The sequence below is a fragment of the Cebus imitator genome, unplaced genomic scaffold (genome assembly GCF_001604975.1).
Source record: "Cebus imitator isolate Cc_AM_T3 unplaced genomic scaffold, Cebus_imitator-1.0 Scaffold497, whole genome shotgun sequence".
Classification (NCBI taxonomy): domain Eukaryota; kingdom Metazoa; phylum Chordata; class Mammalia; order Primates; family Cebidae; genus Cebus; species Cebus imitator.
The window spans coordinates 558,063-579,619 of NW_016107812.1; the positions used below are offsets into that span (position 1 = coordinate 558,063).

Here is a 21,557-nt window from a genome sequence, read left to right on the forward strand (position 1 = left end):
TTTTTTTTGAGGCACTCTTGTCCATGCTGGAGTGCAGTGGCGTGATCACGGTAGCTCACTGCAGCCTTGACTTCCCAGGCACAAGTGATCCTCCCGCCTCAGCCTCCTGAGTAGCTCCTTAGGAGGCTGAGGTGGGAGGATCACTGTGACAGCACAAAAGACTGGCTAATTTTTGTATTTTTGGTAGAGATGGGGTTTTGCCATGTTGTCAGGTTGGTCTTGAACTCCTGGGCCCAAGCGATCTGCCCCTCTTGGCCTCCCAAAGTGGTGGGATTATAGGTGTGAGCCGCTGTGCCCAGCCTGGCAGTAGCCTATGCTTCTAAAACTAGGGGATTGTACTTGATCGGTTGAACAGGTGAGTTCAGCCAGTTGGCATTCTTTCATCTGCTTTTTACCTGATGACTGTCACAGGCCACAGGTACTTTTCTCGGTCCTGAGGGTACAGCCCTGTCCTCAGGAACCGCGCACTGATACAGATGAGCCTGGAATGAGGAGCCTTGAAGTGGGCTGATGACCCAGCAATGTGACAGGAGGCTGGCCAGCTGGGGCAGGGTTTCAGACAGATTAGGTAGCTGGGGTGGGGGCTGCAGGTACAGCTGACATGTCCAGGAGCAGCACCAAGGCTGGTATGAAGGTGAGAGGGTGCCATGGGCTAGTAGGGGAATGAGGTCAGAAAGGTTGGGGCCAGCCACGATAGAGGCCTAGCAGGCCCTGGAGCTGGTGTGCCTTTGCCTTAGTGTGTGGTCCGCATCAGTGCAAGTGTTGGTATAGGTGTCTGGCCAGGCTGGAGAGCAGTGGTGTGATCATGGCTCACTGCGGACTTAACCTCCTGGGCTTAAGTGATCCTCCCATCTCAGCTTCCCAAGTAGCTGGGAATACAGGTATATGCTACCGTGCTTGGCTAATTTTTTTTTTTTTTTTGTAGAGATGAGCTCTTATTATATTACCCAGGCTGATCTCGAACTCCTGGCCTCAAAAGATTCTCCTGCCTTGGCTTCCCAAAGTGCTGGGATTACAGAGATGATAGCCGCGAGCCACTGTGCCTAGCCAGCTTTTCTTTAAAAAAAAAAAAAAATCCTAAATTAGTCAGTCATGGTGACCAGGTGCCTGTTATCCCAGCTACTTGGTAGGCTGAGGTAGGAGAATTGCTTGAACTCAGGAGGTGGAGGTTGCACTGAGCCGAGATTGTGCCACTGCACTCCCACCTGGGCAACAACAGAGTAAGACTCTGTCTCAAAAACAAACAAACAAACAAACAAAAACTTGTTTTTCACTGGGGTTAAAATACCATCTGGATTTGATTTGTGTTTCCTTACTCCTGAGGCTGTTCACTGTACAATAGTAAAATATTGAAAGTTTTTTTTGTTTGTTTGTTTGTTTGTTTTTTTGAGATGGAGTCTCCCACTGTTGCCCAGGCTGGAGTACAGTGGGGTGATCTCAACTCACTGATTACCTCACAGCTAATTTTTTTGTATTTTTAGTAGAGACGAGGTTTCACCATCTTGACCAGGCTGGTCTTGAACTACTGATCTCATGATCCACCCTCCTTGGCCTCCCAAAGTGCTGGGATTACAGGTGTGAACCACTGCACCTGGTTGGCTGTGTTTTTTAGTTTATTGTCCTGTTATATTTTCTTTTGTGAAATTTCTGTTCATATTATTTTTCTATTGTGTGGTTCTTTTCCAGTATCAGCAGGAATACTTTACATATAAGCAGTAATGGCCATAGATGGATGTGTTGTAAATATTTGTTTAAAGTCTACTATGTCTGCCTTGTAACTTGGTTTATGTTTCATTTTTAGCACAGAAGTTGAAATTCATATGTATGTGTTACTCTAGTAATTTTTAAAAACCTTAGTTTTCTGGCCAGATATGGTGGCTCATGCCTGTGATCCCAGTACTTGGGGAGGCTGAGGCAGGCGGGTCACCTGAGGTCAGGAGTTCGAGACCAGCCTGGCCAACATGGTGAAACCCTGTCTCTACTAAAATACAAAAATTAGTTGGGCATGATGGTATACACCTATAATCCTAGCTGCTTGAGAGGCTGAGGCAGGGGAATCGCTTGGACCTGGGAGGCAGAGGTTGCAGTGAGCCAAGATTGCGCCACTGCATTCCAGCCTGGGTGACAAGAGCAAAACTCCATCTTAAAAAAAATAATCTTAGTTTTCTGAAGAATGAAATTTGAAACAGTGTATTTTAGGGTGGTTTGGATGTGCCCTGGACTAGAGCTTCGGAAGCAGCGACTGGCCCTTGGCCAACAAAACACAAGTTAGGCGCCTGGTGCATGGACGCCTGGCTCGTGGGAAGGACTTGAGCAGGGCCTGGGGCTTTCTTAGTCTGAGCCCTCTTGGGCTTCTGAGTGTCACTTGTTCCTGCTGGGCTCTTGGAGGAGTTCACTGTGATTTGAATGAACACCAGTGTCTTCTTGGGACTGCTCATTCAGTGTGTGTAACTGAGGCCTCCTCTGGGCCAGGTTGATGCTTGTGCAGCAGCGCCCTGGGGGCCGAGGAGCAGCTTCTGGGTGGTGCGCACTTGGTTCTCACACAAGCCTGCCTCAGTCGTGCAGTGGTTCATTTGACACATACTGATGAAGCGTCTGTGGTCAGACACAGTGCTAGGTGCCTGGACAATTCAGATATTTTAACGTGGAAAATTCTGTTTTTTCCTTTGTAGGTAATTGGGGCCCCCATCTTGTTGTTGTGAGAAGTTGTAACATACTCAAGTGGGAGCTTGAATTGAAACGTTGGTGTCCTGGGCTCAAAATCCTCTCATATATTGGCAGCCACAGAGAACTCAAAGCAAAGAGACAGGTAATTTTTTTTTTTTTTAAACATAAAGCTAAACAGAAAACCATCTTAATTTTTATAGAAAACACATTAAAAAACGTGAAGACAAGGCCGGGCGCGGTGGCTCACGCTTGTAATCCCAGCACTTTGGGAGGCCGAGGCGGGTGGATCACGAGGTCAAGAGATCGAGACCATCCTGGTCAACATGGTGAAACCCCGTCTCTACTAAAAATACAAAAAATTAGCTGGGCATGGTGGCGCGTGCCTGTAATCCCAGATACTCAGGAGGCTGAGGCAGGAGAATTGCCTGAACCCAGGAGGCGGAGGTTGTGGTGAGCCGAGATCGCGCCATTGCACTCCAGCCTGGGTAACAAGAGCGAAACTCCGTCTCCAAAAAAAAAAAAAAAACGTGAAGACGTGCTATGGATATAATAATTAAAAATCACTCATTCGTGAGATAACAAACCTTTGCGTTGTTCTCCTTGAAAGCGTAGACAATACCACATCAGCCCTGCCATTCTCTGCAAGGAGGGCCGCACACTCGTAGGCCGGGCGTGCGCAGAGCTCAGTGTCGCCGCGCAGAGTGTGGGGCGGTTTCCTCCGGAAGTGATTCTCTGGGGCACTGCAGCACCTTACCCCGGAGGCCCTTCTGGCTTCCACAGGCACAGAGGAGGAGCTGGGTGCCCCCAGCTCGGAATGTGAAACCCACAGAAGCATGTCCATGACATGCAGAATAGTTATGTTTCAAGAACAAATTTTAGCTTGTTAAAGATTTTTGTCTGCCTATAGTTTCTAGTGCCAGGTCGTTAGGGGCAGATTGGTCACAGTGTTCCATTGACATCATGGTGTTGAGTAGTGTTTACTGAAAAAGTAAGCTTTGAGCAGTATTTTCTTTTTTACTGTTTTAGTCTGTTTTTGCTGCTATTAGAAAATACCACAGACTAGGTGATTTATTACTATAGAAATTTATTTCTCACAGTTCTGGAGGCTGTGAAGTCCAAGATCCAGATGCCAACAGATTTAGTAGTGTCTGGTGAGGGCCTGGTTTTTAATTCCCAGATAGGGTCTTGCTGCTGCATCGTTTGGAGGGGACCTGGGGGAAGGAATGGAAGGGCAAAAGGGTTCAGGCTGGTTCCCTCTAGCCCTTTCCTAAGGCACAAATTCATCTGTGAGAGCAGGGAAGTAGCCACTTCTTACTGCCACTGCCGTGGCCATTAGATTTCAGCATGAATTTTGGAGGGAACACATTCAAGCCATAGCACTGTGTAGCTTTTAGTTTGTTTTCTAAAAATGTGTGATGCGGTCCATTGCAACACAGATGTTGATGTCTCTTATTTTTCTGAGCACACTTCCCCTTGTTTCGATTAGATACTGGAAGAGCTCGCCCTGCGACCCTCTGCCATAATCTCAGTATTTTCCAAATGGTAATTGTCAGTGCCTGTAAAATAGCTTCTTAATTTGTCAGTGAAACTGCTTTAGACCGCTAGAGGAAGAGATAAAAACATAAACGCAGCCATTTTCTGTGTGAAAATAGCATGTTATTAAAAAAAGCGAGTAAAATTGTAGGTGGGTGTGGAGTCGCTGGGTGGTGAGCTGCGGGAAGTGTGTGTCTCAAGGCGATTTCGGGAGACAGTGGTGCGAAGGCACTGAGCGGTCCTCTGTGCTGCAGGCGTGGGCCGCGCCCAACAGCTTCCACGTGTGCATCACATCCTACACGCAGTTCTTCCGGGGCTTCACCGCCTTCACACGAGTGCGCTGGAAGTGCCTGGTCATCGACGAGATGCAGCGCGTGAAGGGCATGACCGAGCGGCACTGGGAGGCAGTCTTCACCCTGCAGAGGTCTGGCCCCTCCCCCAGTACTGTATGTTTCTTGCTTGTCATTGAGTGTTCTTTGTTGTTGATGTACAGGTTTCTCTTGAAGAAATCTGCGTAATTGCAGAGAATTGCTTTTTACCTTCATCCCAGCATGTGCGCCAGGGAGCCCCAGAGCTGGGTCAGCACAGCCTCTTTTTAGTCATGTGCACGCTGACATTGCAGTGTCAAATAACTGTCCCTTTTCTCACACATTGTCGGGGCGGTAGAGTTCCAGTGTTGTCTTTCGTCCCATTTGCAGCCAGCAGCGCCTGCTTCTGATCGACGCGCCGCTGCACAACACCTTCCTGGAGCTCTGGACCATGGTGCACTTCCTGGTCCCGGGGATCTCCAGGCCCTACCTCAGCTCCCCGCTGAGGGCCCCCAGCGACGAGAGCCAGGACTACTACCACAAGGTGGTCATAAGGCTACACAGGGTAGGTTGGTTCTGCCACTTCAGCTAATTCATTAAACATGCACATGCCTCTTTGTCAGTGTCTTCCAGCAGCATTTTTGGAAAGAAAAACAGTAAACAGTTTTTTCTTTTCAGGTGACACAGCCATTTATTTTGAGGAGAACTAAGAGAGATGTGGAAAAGCAACTGACAAAGAAATATGAGCATGTTTTGAAGTGTCGCCTTTCAAACCGACAGAAAGCCTTATACGAGGATGTTATCCTACAGCCGGGGTGAGTGTGGGGTCCCTGCCCGTGAGGGACAGAGGCCCCTTCTGTGGCCTCAGTGGAAAGCTCCTTTCCATCAGAATTGGGTGTCTGGAGCTGGAGGCAAGGCGCTCTCCTGGGGCAGCAGCTCTGTGGCCTCAGGTGTTTCCAGCTGCCTCAGGCTCGTGCCAGCCCTGCCAAGCTTCCCGTCTCAGAAGCCCCACTCCTGTGCAGCTGCCCACGTGCAGGGTGGTGTCCTGTTGCTGCTCCCTTTGTTGCCCAGATGAGTGTTAGTTTTGGTGAATTTTAGCTTCCATTAGTCCTGGAGAGGCGGTGATTGAGCAGCTTGCCTCCCTCAGCCAGCTGGAGGCCCCAGAACCTGGGTTTGCCGCGGCCCGCAGGAGGCGGCATGCTGGGGTCTGTGGTGCATGGGGTGGAATGCTCCATGCAACGGGCACCATGTGATTGCTGACAGCTGTGCCTCTGGCAGGGACCTGCTGGTGCCAGAAGCTGTGCCCTTCGAGTTGACACAGACCGCAGGGCCCCCCTTGAACCTCTCTGAGGTCTTCAGATGTGCATGGTTTTGGTCTTTCTGTCATGCTTTCTATTTTCCTGAGTTTAGATGAAAGAAAACAAACACAAAAATACATGGAAATCAAGTTTTGGAGGATTTGAAATTTATTTGTGCTTAGTCATCACACACCTCAGTCTCTGCTGGGGGTCATGCCACCTCTGCGTCGCTCACAGGCCACAGTCGGATACATGGGATCAGGTGGCCCCACACCTCCCCCAGCTCACGTGCTCATGTGCTCCCCTCCTTGTGGGATGAGGACGTGGGGACCCTGGTGAGGTGCTGTAGTAGGAGCAGATGCCAGGCGATCATGTGAGTACCCTCCCTGGCTGTGGGCACAGCAGACTGTGGTTTGCGGAGACTAGGGGTGAGGCCATGCTGTCCACGCACCCCCCACCCTCTGGTCTGGGTGTCTCCCTCTCTGTGCCTCATTCTCTGCTCTGCAGCTGCAGGGCGTGCACTTGGGGGCTGGCCGGAGTGCTCAGCATGTGTGTGTGGCACCTGGGCACCTTCGAGAGGTGGGTGCCTTTGAGTGCCGCATCTGTAATGCTGGTGAGTGGAGATTAAGTGTGCATGATGACTTGTAGAATTTCCCAGTCTTCCACAAAGGAAGCTGACAACACAACTGTCCTTTCTCCAGGAGGCAGAGCATTGGAGTAGCACCTCAGTCCACACCACTAGTGGCGACAGACTTGCCAAGCATTGTAGAAACTTTGTATGTGTGGACAGGTAATGGTTTGCCATGCCGCTGAAGCTCTGGTGTCAGATTTTTTAATAGAATACTGATCACCCTCTGTCAGCTTTGGTAACACACTGGTTGTAATTTGAGTAGAGAGGACTTGCAACTTATGCAGGGTTCGGGTGCCAGTGTGCCCAGGAAGTCGACTGTGCCCCACATGCAGAGACCAACTCGGAGCATCTGATCCATTGCCCTTCTGTGGTCTTGCCCACGGGACGTGATTGTTTGCCTTCAGGGTTGCAGTGTTGTCTGAGGTGTGAGGCTGGGGAAAAGCGTGTCTTACTCTGCTGGTCTTAGGTTGGCTCTGTGGCATCTGTCTGGGCGGGATGGCAGGAGGCACCCCTCGTACTCCTCGTGCATGTTTTCTTCTTTCCTTTCCAGCCTGTGAAATTAGGTGTCAGTGCATTAGGTGTGCACACGCCTTGCCCCCACTGGAACACCTGGGATTCAAGTGTTTTGGCGCTGTCCAGTGCTCTATGGGATCTCGATGGCCCAGGAGCATCCTTTCCTGGTCAGTTCCTCCCTGCTCAAAATTGCAGGGACCATGCCACACCTGCTGCCATGAGGGTGGCACTCGTCTTAATATACTGTGAGCTCCAGAGCTGCCAGACTGGACTCCTGACCTGCCCAGACCCCCTGCGCCTGTGCTGGCCTCTCCAGTTCCTCTTAGCTAGGGCGAGTTGCCTTTTTATCATCAGCCCCTTCATGTGGGCGCTGGGTTCCCATCTCTTCTCTGGAGCCATCCATCCTTTCAGTCGTTCTTTTTGAAGTGTGCTTTCCCCCCAGCCTTGTGAGGATGTATATCGCTCGTCTGTGAGCCCTTCCTTGGCCTCTTTTCCTTCCCGCCCTGCTCTCCAGAGCCAGGCTCACAGGAGCTCTCCCGATGCTTGTCTCCATTTTTTGGGCTCTGCTCATTTCTCAACCCCCATGCAATGTGCTTCCCTCACATCAAGGCCTGGCTGTGTGGGGACTCTGGACTCTAGGCGCTGGCTCCCTGTGGAGCCCTCCTGCTTGGGTTTTTTCTTTTCTTTTCTTTTCCTTTTTTGAGATGGAGTTTCATTCTTGTCATCCAGGCTGGAGTGCAGTGGAGCAGTCTCAACTCACTGCAGCCTCTGACCTCTGCCTCTCAGGTTCAAGCAATTCTCCTGCCTCAGCCTCTCTAGTAGCTGGAATTACAGGTGCATGCCACTACACCCACCTAGTTATTTTGCATTTTTAGTAGAGACAGGGTTTTACCATGTTGGCCAGGCTGGTCTCGAACCCTGACCTCTAGTGATCTACTCACCTTGGCCTCCCAAAGTGCTGGGATTGCAGACATGAGCACCGCGTTTAGCTCTGCTTGGGTTCTGTGGTGCATGCTGCTGTCATGGCAGTTCCCATCACCTGCACGTGAGCTGTCCTTCGAGCTCCTCATGTCCAGCGTGGCAGAACTGAGCTCGTGTTTTCCCAAGCCTGGTTCCCTTCCTGCTCTTCCCGTTTTAGGGTGTGCGCCACCGTTGATGCAGTTGTTTGGGTTGGAAATTTGCCACTGCTCTCTCCACCCTCCTCTTCCCACGAGTCTGCCATCTCCTTCCTGAATCTCTCTCCAGACCGGTTACCTTTCGTCACCTCCATCCCGGTTTCCTCCCTCAGGCGTCCTGGTGTGGAGATTTACCCAGGGTGGCTGGCAAAATATTACGGAAAATATCAGGGAAAGTTACAGGTTAGTCTCAAACCTTGGAAGGCCGAAAGGTTTTGTTGGGACAGGCAGGAGGCCGTCTGTCCGTTATGTTAGGGAAAAGATAGGGATGATAAAAGGCTTTCCCAGTTTAAATCTGTTTACCCCACATCCCTTTGTCTCTAGTCTGTTTACTCATGTAAACTTTGTGCTGGATGGCCCTCTCACAGGGAGATCAAAGGGAAATTGCTTGTTAATAGTGTTTACTCTGGACCCGGAACCTAAAGCCTTTATTATTTGTAAAACCGCTCTTTTAACCATGCTCATTATCCACAAGCATGTTAACTTAAAACGTCTGTTATAAAATTCATACTGAATAAATATAAGGACGGAGAGGGAGTCTTGGTCGATTGGCTGCATTTCGGCCTCTGAAAGCAGCCAACGCCCGTTCCTAACCCACTGAATCACTGAACCAGGTGTGAGAGTGCATTCATTCATGGCGATAAACATCTCAGGAGGTGACCCCTATGTGACGAGGTCATAGTCTGGTGCACTGTGCTCACACTCGAGGGCCACTCCACACCATGGCCCATGTCCTGCCTAGCCCTCGTCCCAGTGTGCGTCGTAGGTCCTTCTGTCTGCCCCCTTCCCTGGGTGGTAAGTTGCACAGGGCGTGGACCTGGGCCCTCGCCCACCACCACCCACTGCCTGCCGGGCCAGGCATCAGAGCTGCTCAGCAGGTGCGTGAGGGGCTTTGCGCTCTGCTGTGCTCACCCTGCCCCTCACCTTGCTCATCCCCCTCAGATGCCACCCCTTCTCCTTCACAGCACTCAGTACGGTTGTGAATGAAGTGCAGTGGCTGTCCTCCCATCAGCTGTGGCGGGCAGACGTCATTCTAAATGGGGATGGCGAGCGAGTACAGAGGGATCTGCCTGGCACGTGGAACTTGAATGGTCACTCTGTCTGACTCAGGAAGAGGACCTAGAAAAATCTGCTCCTGCCTGCCTTTCTGGAGTTGCTAGTCGATTGTGAGGGTTGGCATGGTCAGTGTGTTCATGTGCCGTTTGGATTGAATGCTTCATGTTTCTTCCTCCATGGGCAGCACTCAGGAGGCCTTGAAGAGCGGGCACTTTGTCAACGTCCTGAGCATCCTTGTGCGGCTGCAGCGCATCTGCAACCACCCTGGGCTCGTCGAGCCTCGGCACCCGGGCTCTTCCTACGTGGCGGGGCCACTGGAGTATCCGTCCCCGTCTCTAATCCTGAAGGCACTGGACAGAGATTTCTGGAAGGTAAGTGGAGGATCCAGAAAGCAGAATGACTGTTGGATGTCTTTTCTAGGCACATTATAGATAAACCATCCTTGGAAACGGGTTCTCAACCAGCTCTTCTCTGCAGTTGGCATTGCAGCTCCACAATATGTGGCACTGTCTAGCAGCACTGATGGCCTGCCACCTCTGCTGGAGTGTTCCACCTCCAGAGATTTACCTGAGGGAGACCAGCTTACAGAGTGGAAAGATGCAGAGGGCAGGCTTTCTTGGCGTTGTGTGGACTGTGGGCTGTGAGAAGCAGCCGAGTGTGCATGGTCTATCAGCAGAGCTTCTCCAAGGGCATGGCCACACCTGTGTGGTGGCGCGGAGGAGGGTCTGCTTGCCGAGCGGCCGTCACAGGGGTGGGTCTGGATGCCCACCTTAGGGCCCTGCTGTAGAAATAGGTTTTGATCCTTAGGTGCTTTTCTGCCACCTCATGCAGCAAGACTTTTTCTATTTTTGTCTCTAGGAAACGGATCTTTCTATGTTTGATCTCATCGGGTTGGAAAATAAAATAACTCGCCACGAGGCAGAATTGCTGTCTAAGAAGAAGGTACCACAGAAACTCATGGAGGAGATCTCCACGTCACCAGCCCCAGCAGTCCGGCCAGCAGCAGCAAAGCTGAAGGCCAGCAGGTGTGTGCGCCCCAGAGGCAGCAGGGAGGGTCGGCTCCTAGGACCCGGCAGCTGACCCAGAATATGCGTGGTGAAAAGAAAGGCTGCTAGCTTAGTTGCGTTATCTGCTGCTCTTGGGAACCTTACTGAGGTCCTTGGCCATGGTACACGTGGCTCTGCAGAGGCCTTTTGGGCCGTGCAGTGCAGTGCAGCTGCTTACCTGCCTGAGCAGCAACCTCCTTGATTGTCTGCAGCAGTTTTAGAGTGGGGTGCTGGTCAGGGCTGCATTTAACCTGGTGCTTCCTGTGGGGGTGTATGGTGTGGCTAGACCACACGTGTGTTGTGAGTGTGGCGGGCAGAGGGCTCCACCCTCACAGTGATGTCATTGTCTTACAAGTGACATCTGAATGATGTCTGAAGTGATGCTTCTGCCAGTGTCATGAGGCTGGGAGGGACAGACATTTTAGATGGTTAAATAAAGATATAAATGACTCATAGCCTAAATCTAGCAATTAGAAATATCCAAAATCCTATGTGCTTGGGTTAAAAAGAAAAGAGAGAAGAAGGAAAATAGGCATTTTGGAGATGAAGGGGCCGGTTCTGCAGACAGGCCTTTCTTGTTGGCACGTCTGTATTTGGCCTCACTGGGGACTTTGAGTGGCTCACCCTCTCCTCATCAGTACCAGAGGTTTCTACTTGGCCTGGGGACCCACGAACCAGCAGGCTGCTCCTCAAGGAAGGAGCCTGCAGCCCCCAGTTAAATGAACAGCACCCACTCCAGCAGGTGCTAGTCTGTCTTTTTAAAATGGCTTTTTTAAATAAAAAAATCTATAAAAGTTATTAGGGCAGGCGCAGTGACTCATGCCTGTAATCCCAGCACTTTGGGAGGCCAAGGTGGGTGGATCATGAGGTCAGGAGTTTAAGACCATCCTGGCCAAGGTAGTGAAACCTCATATCTACTAAAAATACAAAAATTAGCTGGGCGTGGTGCTGGGTGCCTATAATCCCAGCTACTTGGGAGGCTGAGGCAGAGAATTGCTTGAACCCAGAAGGTGGAGGTTGCAGTGAGCTGAGATCGGCCACTTCAGCCTGGGTGACAGAGTAAGACTTTGTCTCAAACAAACAAAAAGAAAGTTTTTAATAGACACAGGGATCTGCCCATGTTGTCAGGCTGGTCTTGAACTCCTGGGCTCAAGGGATTCTCCTGCCTCGGTCTTCCAAAGTGCTAGAATTATAGATGTGAGACTGCACGCTCAGCCTAACAATGGCTTTTGACAGCCATCTCTGCCTGCTACGTTGTATAGCAGTTTTGAAAGTGGCCAATAAGGTCAGGCGCGGTGGCCCACACCTGTAATCCCAGCACTTTGGGAGGCCGAGACAGGCAGATCATAAGGTCAGGAGATTGAGACCATCCTGGCCGTGGTGAAACCCCGTCTCTACTAAAATACAGAAAATTAGCCGGGCATGGTGGCGTGCGCCTGTAGTCCCAGCTACTCAGGAGGCTGAGGCAGGGGAGTCGCTTGAATCTGGGAGACAGAGGTTGCAGTGAGCTGAGATTGTGCCACTGCACTCCAGCCTGGCAAAAGAGCAAGACTCCATCTCAAAAAAAAAAAAAAAAAAAAGAAAGTGGCCAATATAGTTACCAGCTTAAAGAAAAGAGACCTGACATTGTGGCTCACCCCTGTAATCCCAGTGCTTTGGGAGACCAAGGTGGCAAGATCGCCGGAGCCCAGAAATTCAAGACCAGCCTGGGCAACATGTGAGACCCTTTCTCTCCAAAAAAGTAATAAAATCCAGGTGTGGTGGTGCGCGCCTGTATTCCTGGCTACTTAGAGGCTGAGGCAAGAGGATTGGCCGAGCTGGGAGTGTGAGGCAACAGTGAACCATCACTTGAACCGCCATTGTATCAGACTTTTGTCAAGTTGATGTTTCTCCTCACTCCCCTTAGCCCTTGTGCTATCATGGATGCATTGTTTTCTAATCTACGTTGATAAGATCATGGAAGTGAAAGCATCAGTGCTCTGTGTATTCCCAGTAATCAGGGCACATGTGCCATACCACTTAGGTGTGCTTAGTCTTGTCAGCCACTCCCCCGGGCTTGGGTGAGCTTACCTGGAGCAGTGCTTAGGCGTGCTGGCACCTGAGCTGGCTTCCCATAGGCAGCGGTGAACCCCGGCTCCAGGAGGTGGCCTGTCCTCTCTGTGGTCTGATGCTCTGTATCTTCTTGCCTGGGCCAATGGGCATCTAGGTTGTTTCAGCCTGTGCAGTATGGCCAGAAACCCGAGGGTCGCACCGTGGCTTTCCCCAGCACGCACCCACCCCGGACGGCAGCCACCACGGCGGCCACTGCTGCTCCACAGGGCCAGCTTCGAGGACGGCCACCCATCGCCACATTCTCTTCAAATCCGGAGGCAAAAGGTAGACTTCACATAGTTGTGTGATCTCCGCCTTATGGAGGTTTTTCTGGAACGAGTTCATGGCCCTTCCTTCTTATGCTTCTGGACGCGGTAATCATTACTGAGTGGGAACAGGCTTCACCCGCTGGCTCTCTGAAGGTGCCTTGTTCAGTTCTTGATGAGTTTTAGGATTTTTTATTGCTTGTAATGGGTGTTTTCCCCTATTGGGGAAGCGTCACTGCTGGTGAGTGAGTGTTGGTCTGATGCTGCCAGCCCCCGGGCAGGCTGTTTCTGTTGACAGAGGTGCATGCGTGCAGTCATCCGGGAGACTCCCGAGAACGTCTGCTCATGTTCTATTTTGTGCCATCACTTAAACAAGATTATTCTTTTGGGGAAGAACAGGGTTAAACGGTAGAAAAGGTCATCAAAATCGTTAAAAGTAGCATTTCACCACCTGGCCAAGGGGGCCCTCCAAGCCGTGTCCATTCGGGTTTTCTGAGCTGAATATCAGTGCTCAGACCTGCATTGTTGCCAGCGTTCTCTATTCAGATATGAGCGGAAGCTCTGTTGATACTTTTTTTGTGGTGTTTTCAGAAATAGTTCCTAATCGATACTAATGGTTGATTGGGCTGACCTCTGATAGTTTCTCTTTACTCTGAGAAATGTACCACAGAGTACCGTAGCTCAAAATGAAGATAATCAGCAACATGACAAATCACATTTCTCACCCTGTGGACTATAGGGCCCTTCCTTTTTTTTTTTTCTTAAGAGAGGGCCTCTCATTTGGAGAGAGTGTGAAATGATGTTTATTTTATTTCTTTAAAATTCGGTTTAAAATATTGTATTTTATTAAGAACCTCTAACAGCTTTGCACAAACAAACCTTATTGATTGCAGCAGCAGCAGCCCCGTTTCAGACCTCTCAGGCTTCCGCCAGTGCTCCACGACACCAGCCCGCCTCGGCCTCCAGCACAGCCGCTAGCCCGGCCCATCCTGCGAAACTGCGGGCCCAGACCACAGCACAGGCCTCCACCCCAGGCCAGCCCCCGCCCCAGCCCCAGGCCCCCTCGCACGCGGCCGGGCAGAGCGCGCTGCCTCAGAGGCTGGTGCTCACCTCGCAGGCCCAGGCCCGCTTGCCCAGTAAGTGGCCTCACCTTTCCAGGTTTCTGCCATCTCTCTACCCCAGAGGAGTTATGTTAATAACATGGGGATGTTGGAGGAGCCTTGCTGTCTACTCCTTTGTCTTTCCCCAGCCCCATGCCCAGCGCTGCCTCTCACCAGTGCAGCCGCCTCTGGCACGAGTCTAGCAGGGAGGGCCTCTGTGGAGGTCGCCTTGGCCTTCTCCTGTCTGTGCTCTCTCTCCTCACCCCGCCGTCCAGCTCTGCTTTCCTGCTGCGCTCACTCACTGCCTCGGTGCTGTTGATGGCACTTCCCAATGTTAGCCCCGGCCTCGTTCCACCAGCCCCACAGGTGCACTCTGGGGGAGCAGCTGCTCCTGAGCAACAGCGACTGCTCTTGGGAAGGTCGCTTCCTTGCCAGTCATGTGAGCTAGCTTTAGGTTCCTAAAAACATGAGCTCTTTTTTAGTCTGTTGCTTGTTACCAGATTTAAACTTGGGATGAGTAATTGCTCAACCAAGAAAACTTTGTCATAATTTAATGACTTTAAAAACACAGTTATTAATTTTTTAAATCTAGAACATTTTGCTGTGTTCAGTGGGATTAGCATGTTTTCAGACCTTACATGTACCCTATTCATTCTGTGGTGGAGATTATCCTGACTTAAAGTATTACGTCATTTCTCAAGTGCCACCTCAACCCCTTTTTTGTTGGTATAGCAAAATCTTGTGGAGGCCTTTCTGGAAAGACGGAGTCGGGAGAGGTAGTGATGCAGAGAGACACTGAGTTCACACTGGTTCTCTTTCCTTACGAGTCTCTCTCTCCCATTGCCCACAAATAAAGAGGAATTGTCCTAGTTAATTGCCCTAAGGGAGAAAGCAGTTGCATATTTTACATCTTTATCGGACTAGACATTGTCTTGTGTGGGATGAGAGTCGTGTTGGTGGTTGCCAGAGGAGCTGTTCTTTGGGAGATCTGTGAAGTGAGCAAAACCGCTTTTCCTGTGGGTTGGTCCTCACTTGCCTATGGAGCAAGGAGGATTGTTGGGAGATTGACACTTCTGTGCACAAATATCTGTCTTCTGTTTTCATTTTCCCCTCCTTGTTCACAGTTATTCTGTGTGCAAGATATCTGTAGACATTTTTGTAGTCTCTTACTAACTGTTCTTTTTATCACTAATAATTCTGGCATGGATTTCTTGGGAAGAACATTTAGACTCACATATCAACCACTGGGAAATAAACCTTTAAACCTGTTCAGTTATAGCTGGAAGGCATTACCTTTTTGAGTTGGGAGCAAGTGACCACATGGGAATTGTGTTGTTGCTGTTTTTTTTAAAAGTGTTTTAAACATTGCTAAATTTTACTTTTTTTTTTGAGACAGAATCTTGCTCTGTCACCCAGGCTGGAGTGCAGTGGTGCGATCTTGGCTTAATGCAGCCTCTGCCTCCTGGGTTCAAGTGATTTTCCTGCCTCAGCCACCTGAGTAGCTGGGACTACAGATGTGCGCCACCATGCCCGGCTAATTTTTGTGTTTTTAGTAGAGACGAGGTTTCACCACGTTGGCCAGGATGGTCTCCATCTCTTAACCTCGTGATCCACCCGCCTCTGCCTCCCGAAGTGCTGGGATTACAGGTGTGAGCCGCTGTGCCCAGCTACTTTTTTTTTTTTTTTTTAAACAGTAAATGTTATAGATTGACTCTTACCAACTAATTGAAATTAGTATGAAGCTTCATATCTTAAAGCTTTATTTATGTATGTGATGTGTTTAGAGACATTGCTAGATCTTGTAGGTGCTATGGCTCACACCTGTAGTCCTAGATACTTGGGAGGCTGAGGTGGGATGATTGCTTGAACCCAGGAGTTTGAGGTTGCTGTGACCTATGATCCTGCTACCACACTCTATCTTGGGTGACAGAGCCATACCCTGTCTCTCAAAAAAATAAAAAAATAAATAACATAAATAGATAAAACCACATTCCTAGATTTTGGAGCATTATGGGTGTCACTGAAGCTAGTTATTCTTTTATATTTGTAATGATGTAATCTCTCTTTGTGAGCTAAATTGGATACGTGCTTTTTCACTTTTTTAAAGTTCTCTAAAGTTTAGGTTCACATGTGAGTTTCTAAGTGTATCACACAAAGATTTCTGCTTTTTTTTTTTTTTGAGATGGAGTTTCACTCTTGTCGCCAAGACTGGAGTGCAATGATGTGATCTCAGCTCACTGCAACCTCTGCCTCCTGGGTTCAAGCAATTCTTTTGCCTCAGCCTCCTGTGCAGCTGGGATTACAGGTGCCCAGCACTGCACCCAGCTAATTTTTTTTTTTTTTTGTATTTGTAGTAGAGGCAGACGGGTTTTCACCATGTGGGCCAGGCTGGTCTCAAACTCCTGACCTCATGTGATCCACCCCCACTTGTCCTCCCAAAGTACTGGGATTACAGGCATGAGCCGCTGCACCCAGCCAATTTCTGCTATTTTTGATGTTTGGGTAGAAAAGTAAAATGTTCCTTAAGCTTCATTAATAGTATCCATATCTGATATCTAAAATCCCAACCAGTTATAGTTAAAGTTAACCGTTAAAATCTGACATTTTGTTTTCTCTTTTTTATGAAAGAAATGATTTTTACCAAGCGGTGGAAAGCACTACGTGATAAACGTTTCTGTGTGCTTCAGTTTATGGTAGACGGCCATGATACTCAAGACTTAACGATTCTCAGTATGACACTCCCAAACTGTTCCCAAGACGATATGAATTCAGCTTTTCCCTGCGTTTCAACAGGTGGAGAGGTAGTGAAAATAGCTCAGCTGGCGTCCATCACAGGACCACAGAGCCGCGTGGCTCAGCCGGAGACGCCAGTGACCCTGCAGTTCCAGGGCAGCAAGTTCACCCTGTCACACAGCCAGCTCCGGCAGCTCACGGCTGGCCAGCCGCTGCAGCTGCAAGGTAAGGCCAAAAACGACAAAGTGCCTCACTGTGAGCCCTGCTGCCTGAGGGCCTGTCTCGTGCGTTTAAGCTTCAGGCTTTTCCCTGTGTCCGATGATGCTTTCACCTCATGGGGTCGTGGAGGACCAGCGAGACGACTTTCGTCAGCCACCGGGTTGCCTGCGCTTGATGCGTGCCAAGTAAACAACAGGCACTTTTGTTACCAGCATCTGCCCTTTGAAGAGAGTTTTGTATTTCGTAGATTAAAGTAGAATATCTGGCCAGGCGTGGTGGTGCTCTCCTGTGGTTCAAGCTACTTGGGAGGATGAGGTGGAAAGATTACTTGAGCCCCAGAGGTCAAAACTGCGGTGATCATGCCACTGCACTTCAGCCTGGGCGACAGAGCAAGACTCCATCTCTAAATAATAGATAATAACAGATAAATAACAGAAATATTTGCTGCTTTCTAATATGGGTGTGAGACAAATTGTCCCCCAAACGCCACAGGATTAGTAATTTATGTAAGAGAAATTATTTTCTTCTCTAAACAGACTTAATTTTAACTCCCAGACCCAAAGCCCAGACCTTTGGTGAAGGGCAGTATGTTTATGTAGTAACTTCTCTTTAAAAAGAGTGAGGAAGAGGGATCGACTGGCCCCTTGTCCCAGTGGTAGAGCCATTTACTCCCTGTGTTTTAGTTTAGGGTTCAAGGAACACCCACAGCAGCCTTCCCCCACCTTCCCCAACAATAGGAGGCTGCCTTCCTTCCACTGTCCCTGACAGTAGCCCCGGCGGCCACTCTTACCCACCTTCCCTGACAGCAGCCCCAGCAGCTGCCTTCCCCCACCTTCCCTGACAGTAGCCAGGATGGCCACCTTCCCCACCTTTCCTAGACAGCAGCCCCGGTGGCTGCCCTTTCCCACCTTCCCCAACAGCAGCCCTGCCCCGGGCAGCCACCTTCCCCTGTGTTCACTGGCAACAGCAGCCCCGGCTGCCCCCACCTTTTCCCGACAGCAGCCCCCGCAGCCCCAGCCCTACCTTCCCCCAGTGCTTTCTTCATGATTGCCGCCTGTGGCACTTGTCAGGGTAGAAGGTTTTGTCATCAGTGGGGTGAGCCCACTGGCCTCCTTGGAGAGGCACACGCATCTCAGCAGAATGAGGCCTGCCACCATTCAGTTTGGTTTACTTCCTTTTTTTTTTTTTTTTTACATTTTTTGGCCCACAGAGGAGGGGCCACTTGTTAACATCTCTGATGGTCACCAACTTTCGTAGAGTATGACCTGGGAAGCTATCTCCAGAGTAAGAGAAGTCAGACAGATGTGGTCACACAAGATCCAAAGTGCCAGCGTGTTTAAAAAGCAGCGAAAAGCCACAGGCTTCTGGGCTAGAAATAGGGTTTTGTTCTATTTGTTCATTCTGCCTGACTGCCGTCAGGAGTGCCTACGGGGATCTGGGAGCGGGGATGTCCCCACAGCGGCTCATCAGGTCCAACAGCAGGCAGGTCCTCAGCAGCTACACGTCACACACCTTCCAGGAGGGACAGAGGGCATAAGCAAGAGACCTTGTCTCAGTGCATCACACTGTCAGTGATGGGTTGCCACTTTTCTCACAGTAACTGAACTTTGCGTGATGTGTTTCTGTAGATTTGATTTTCAGTTTGTCGCTTACTTTTGTACTGTTTGGAAGTGCCTGGAGAGTGTGGCTGTGATGCACACGTGCCTCTCATTGACGCCTGGTGGACTTATGATTGATTGCAGGCAGCGTCCTCCAGATTGTGTCTGCCCCCGGGCAGCCCTACCTTCGAGCCCCCGGCCCCATGGTGATGCAGACCGTGTCTCAGGCGGGTGCTGTGCATGGCACCCTGGGAAGCAAGCCCTTGGCCGGCGGCCTCAGCCCTGCACCCTTGACCCCACAAGGTAGGGTGCTCTGAGCAGGAGGGAGACTTGGCTTGGAAGCTTCCTTCTTTCTCTTCCTTCTAGGGCAAGTGGAAGGCATTCATGTGTCTTTGTATCTCAGAACAGCACAGCCTAGTGTGTGGCCATCTCTGATTTCTACAGATGTGTCATAGTGTCAGCCTGATGTATTTTCTTTTTTATTGTGCTTTTAAAGGTAATGGTTGGATATAACCAGCCTCTACTGTCCTTGGGCTTTTGTTTTGATTTTGTTCTCACGAGAAATTTGGAATCATGGGAAATCTTGCTTGTTGGTTTATTGGCAACACATTGAGGGTGCTCAGTTTCCCCTGGGAGCAGGAGCGTGAGGCTGCCCACACAGGGTCTGGGTCTTTGTCCTGCCAGAGCTGCCACCCCTCATCCTGTCTCGTCGCCTGCCTTACCTCACCTCCAAGTCCCTGCTCTGTGCCTGCCTTGGCCCCAGGTCTCCCTGGACTTGCCCTGTCATGATGTGGTATGTTTTCAGGAGCCCAATGACCCGTAGAAGCAGCTGGGAGCCTAGAGGGGTGAGGCGCTTTCCTTGGGATGGAGCCCTTGTCCTGGTGGCCGAGTGGTGTCCATTCAGTTCCAGCCCCACCTCTGCCTAGTGGGTGTGATGCTGGGTGGGCCACTGCCAACCTGTTAGGCTCTGCTAGGCATCAGAGGAGGCTGGAGTGGGGAGGCAATGTGGCTTATTCTTCAGTCCTGTTATGTTAGCGTCACCTAGCAGCAGGCCTGCATGCCGGCATGGTCGTCAGTTCCACTCGCCCCTACCCTCTGAACCAGGCCCCTTGGAGATTCCAGAATCAGCTGTTGCATCCCCCTTCGGGGGCTGATGAATTGCTGTCCCATGGAAGCCCTCCTCAGCTCCAGAGGCCCCAGTATAAACTGGAGTCCTGGACCCTGAGACTCTGAGCCCAGACACCCCCAACCCCAAGTGCTGAGTTCTGACAACCTCAGCCTCTTCCCTTGTTTCCCCTAAGGTGACTCTTACCCCTGAGCCCCTTTTCAGCACTCAGACGCCTCTTTGACCACATCTTTTAGGACAGTCTGCCACACTAAGTGGCATGGCTTCTGCCTTCCTGATTGGCCCTGGCTGGTAGCAGGTGTCATATCAGGTGCAGCTCCAGGGAACGGATGTGAATCTGGCACTGGCTTGCCCTGTCTCAGTCATGAGGACTGCGTGGACTTCCTGCTGGGGCTGGGCTGCTCATGGCAGGCAGTGGCCTCACAGTCATCAGGTTGTCATCTGGGCTAGGACATGGCCACGTGTTGATGGAGATGGGGCACCCGGGGCCTCGGAGGTGTGCTGAGAGGCTTCTGGGTGGTGCTGGGGTGCTTCCCAAAGGAAAGGGAAAAGCCCCTGGCTCTACTCAGCTCCGGTCATGGCCTGGGAGGCAGCATGCTTCTGTAGCAGATCTAAAGCATTTAAATTTGAGCCACGCGCATGGGGGTGGAGGATGAGGCCTTGGGCTCATGCTGTTGCAGACTTTCTGCAGAATGTGCTGGTGGAGGGCGAGGTTCCCTGGAGCATGCTGGTAGCAGATGAGATCCTGTGACCCTGGCGTTCCTTCTTACCTCTTCCTTATGCATTTGTAGTTGGTGTTCCCGGCCGCGTGGCGGTGAATGCCTTGGCTGTAGGAGAAACCGGAGCAGCCTCCAAGCCAGCTTCTCCAATTGGAGGGCCGACCCAGGTAAGCATCTGAGCCTGAGACCCTGGTGCACTCGGACAAGCGGCTTTCCAGGAGCTGTTCATTGTGTGTGTTTGTGATATTTAAAGGCCCCTGTGAATCCTTAAGTTATGGTACTGAATTCTTATTTTAAAACATAAATTTCCTAATAAAACAGATGAAACTGGATTAAGACTGCCAGAATCTTTTTTTTCTATTTTTATGTCCTTCTGCAAGTCTACCTGGGCATTAGAATTGTTCACTTGTGTCTTGAGAAACACTTCCCATCTTGGCAAGAAGGAGAATGCTTGTGCTCTCCTCTTCATTTCTGTCCTTTTCCTGTAGCACAAGACTGTGGGCATTGAACTGGATCCTGTACATGGGAAATGCCAAGGGGTTTGGTGAAGAAGTAACTTGCCGTTCTGTTTCTCAAGTAACTGTTTTCATCCCTTTCTGATAAAGGAGGAAAAGATCAGACTCTTGAAAGAGCGCCTGGATCAGATTTATTTGGTCAACGAGCGGCGCTGTTCTCAAGCTCCAGTCTATGGCAGAGACTTGCTAAGGATTTGTACCCTGCCTGGCCACGGAAGGTTATGGTGGCATGGGTCTCTGGATGGGAAGGAGACCCATCGTGGGAAGGAGGCCGGGCCAGTGCGCAGTTACGCTTCACCTTCAGAAAGTCCAAGTGAGCTGATGTTGACACTTCGACAGTGTCGAGAATCCCTGAAGGACGTTATTGACAGGTACCGCAGCCCGGTCCCTGCAGGACGTTACCGACGGGTCCCGCAGTCTGTGCACAGACCTCGTGGTCTTTTTGGGGCTCTCTGGCTGCTTGTGCTCCGGGAAGGCCCCTTCTTGTCTCGTGGATATTCATCTTATTTCCATCGGCTTCTCCCCATGCTGTCTCTTAGAGATCTGTTTTGAGGTCACTCTTTGGGGTCTTCAGCTTTGGGATCAGATGGTTTTGTTATCTTGGTCTCTCAGTGCCACGTGCAGCTTCTGAAGGAAGTTGGCAGCCCTGGGGGCAGAGCCATAGCACTGAGTTCACGCTGTGCCTGGGGACAGATCACTGTGTTGCTAAGGACTCTTCATTTTACTCTTCCAAAAAAATCATCGTATTAAAAGAGCCACATGAGTGTGTGAACATCACATGATGAGAAATGTATGCACCAGTCGAGCTCAGAACATGCTTTAATGGAGAACAAGTCCGAGCACTTGGTGGGCACCTGCCCTCTTCCCGAGCTTGCTTTCAGTAGAGCACTTCACCCTGTCTGCAGGTCCACTCTCTGCTTGGACCCGCCTCCAGGCGCCACGTCAGACATGTTTTCTCCGCTT

At 50.5% G+C, this 21,557-nt stretch overlaps 1 protein-coding gene across 14 annotated transcripts in view; it reads left to right on the forward strand.

Annotated features, from left to right (window-relative positions):
* Nucleotides 1-21,557, forward strand: part of EP400 (E1A binding protein p400) — a 133,127-nt gene that overhangs the window by 62,514 nt on the left and 49,056 nt on the right. For 12 of the 14 annotated variants that reach the window (XM_037733183.1, XM_037733189.1, XM_037733185.1 and 9 more), the window contains 12 exons: nt 2,673-2,809; nt 4,455-4,624; nt 4,899-5,073; nt 5,187-5,323; nt 9,366-9,552; nt 10,040-10,206; nt 12,434-12,603; nt 13,478-13,720; nt 16,478-16,642; nt 18,379-18,537; nt 20,152-20,246; nt 20,685-20,965. In XM_037733183.1, the coding sequence (XP_037589111.1) occupies nt 2,673-2,809; nt 4,455-4,624; nt 4,899-5,073; nt 5,187-5,323; nt 9,366-9,552; nt 10,040-10,206; nt 12,434-12,603; nt 13,478-13,720; nt 16,478-16,642; nt 18,379-18,537; nt 20,152-20,246; nt 20,685-20,965 (2,086 nt within the window). The remainder of the gene's footprint in view (nt 1-2,672; nt 2,810-4,454; nt 4,625-4,898; nt 5,074-5,186; nt 5,324-9,365; nt 9,553-10,039; nt 10,207-12,433; nt 12,604-13,477; nt 13,721-16,477; nt 16,643-18,378; nt 18,538-20,151; nt 20,247-20,684; nt 20,966-21,557) is intronic. The other 2 variants (XM_037733190.1, XM_017513614.2) reach the window with 1 other exon arrangement.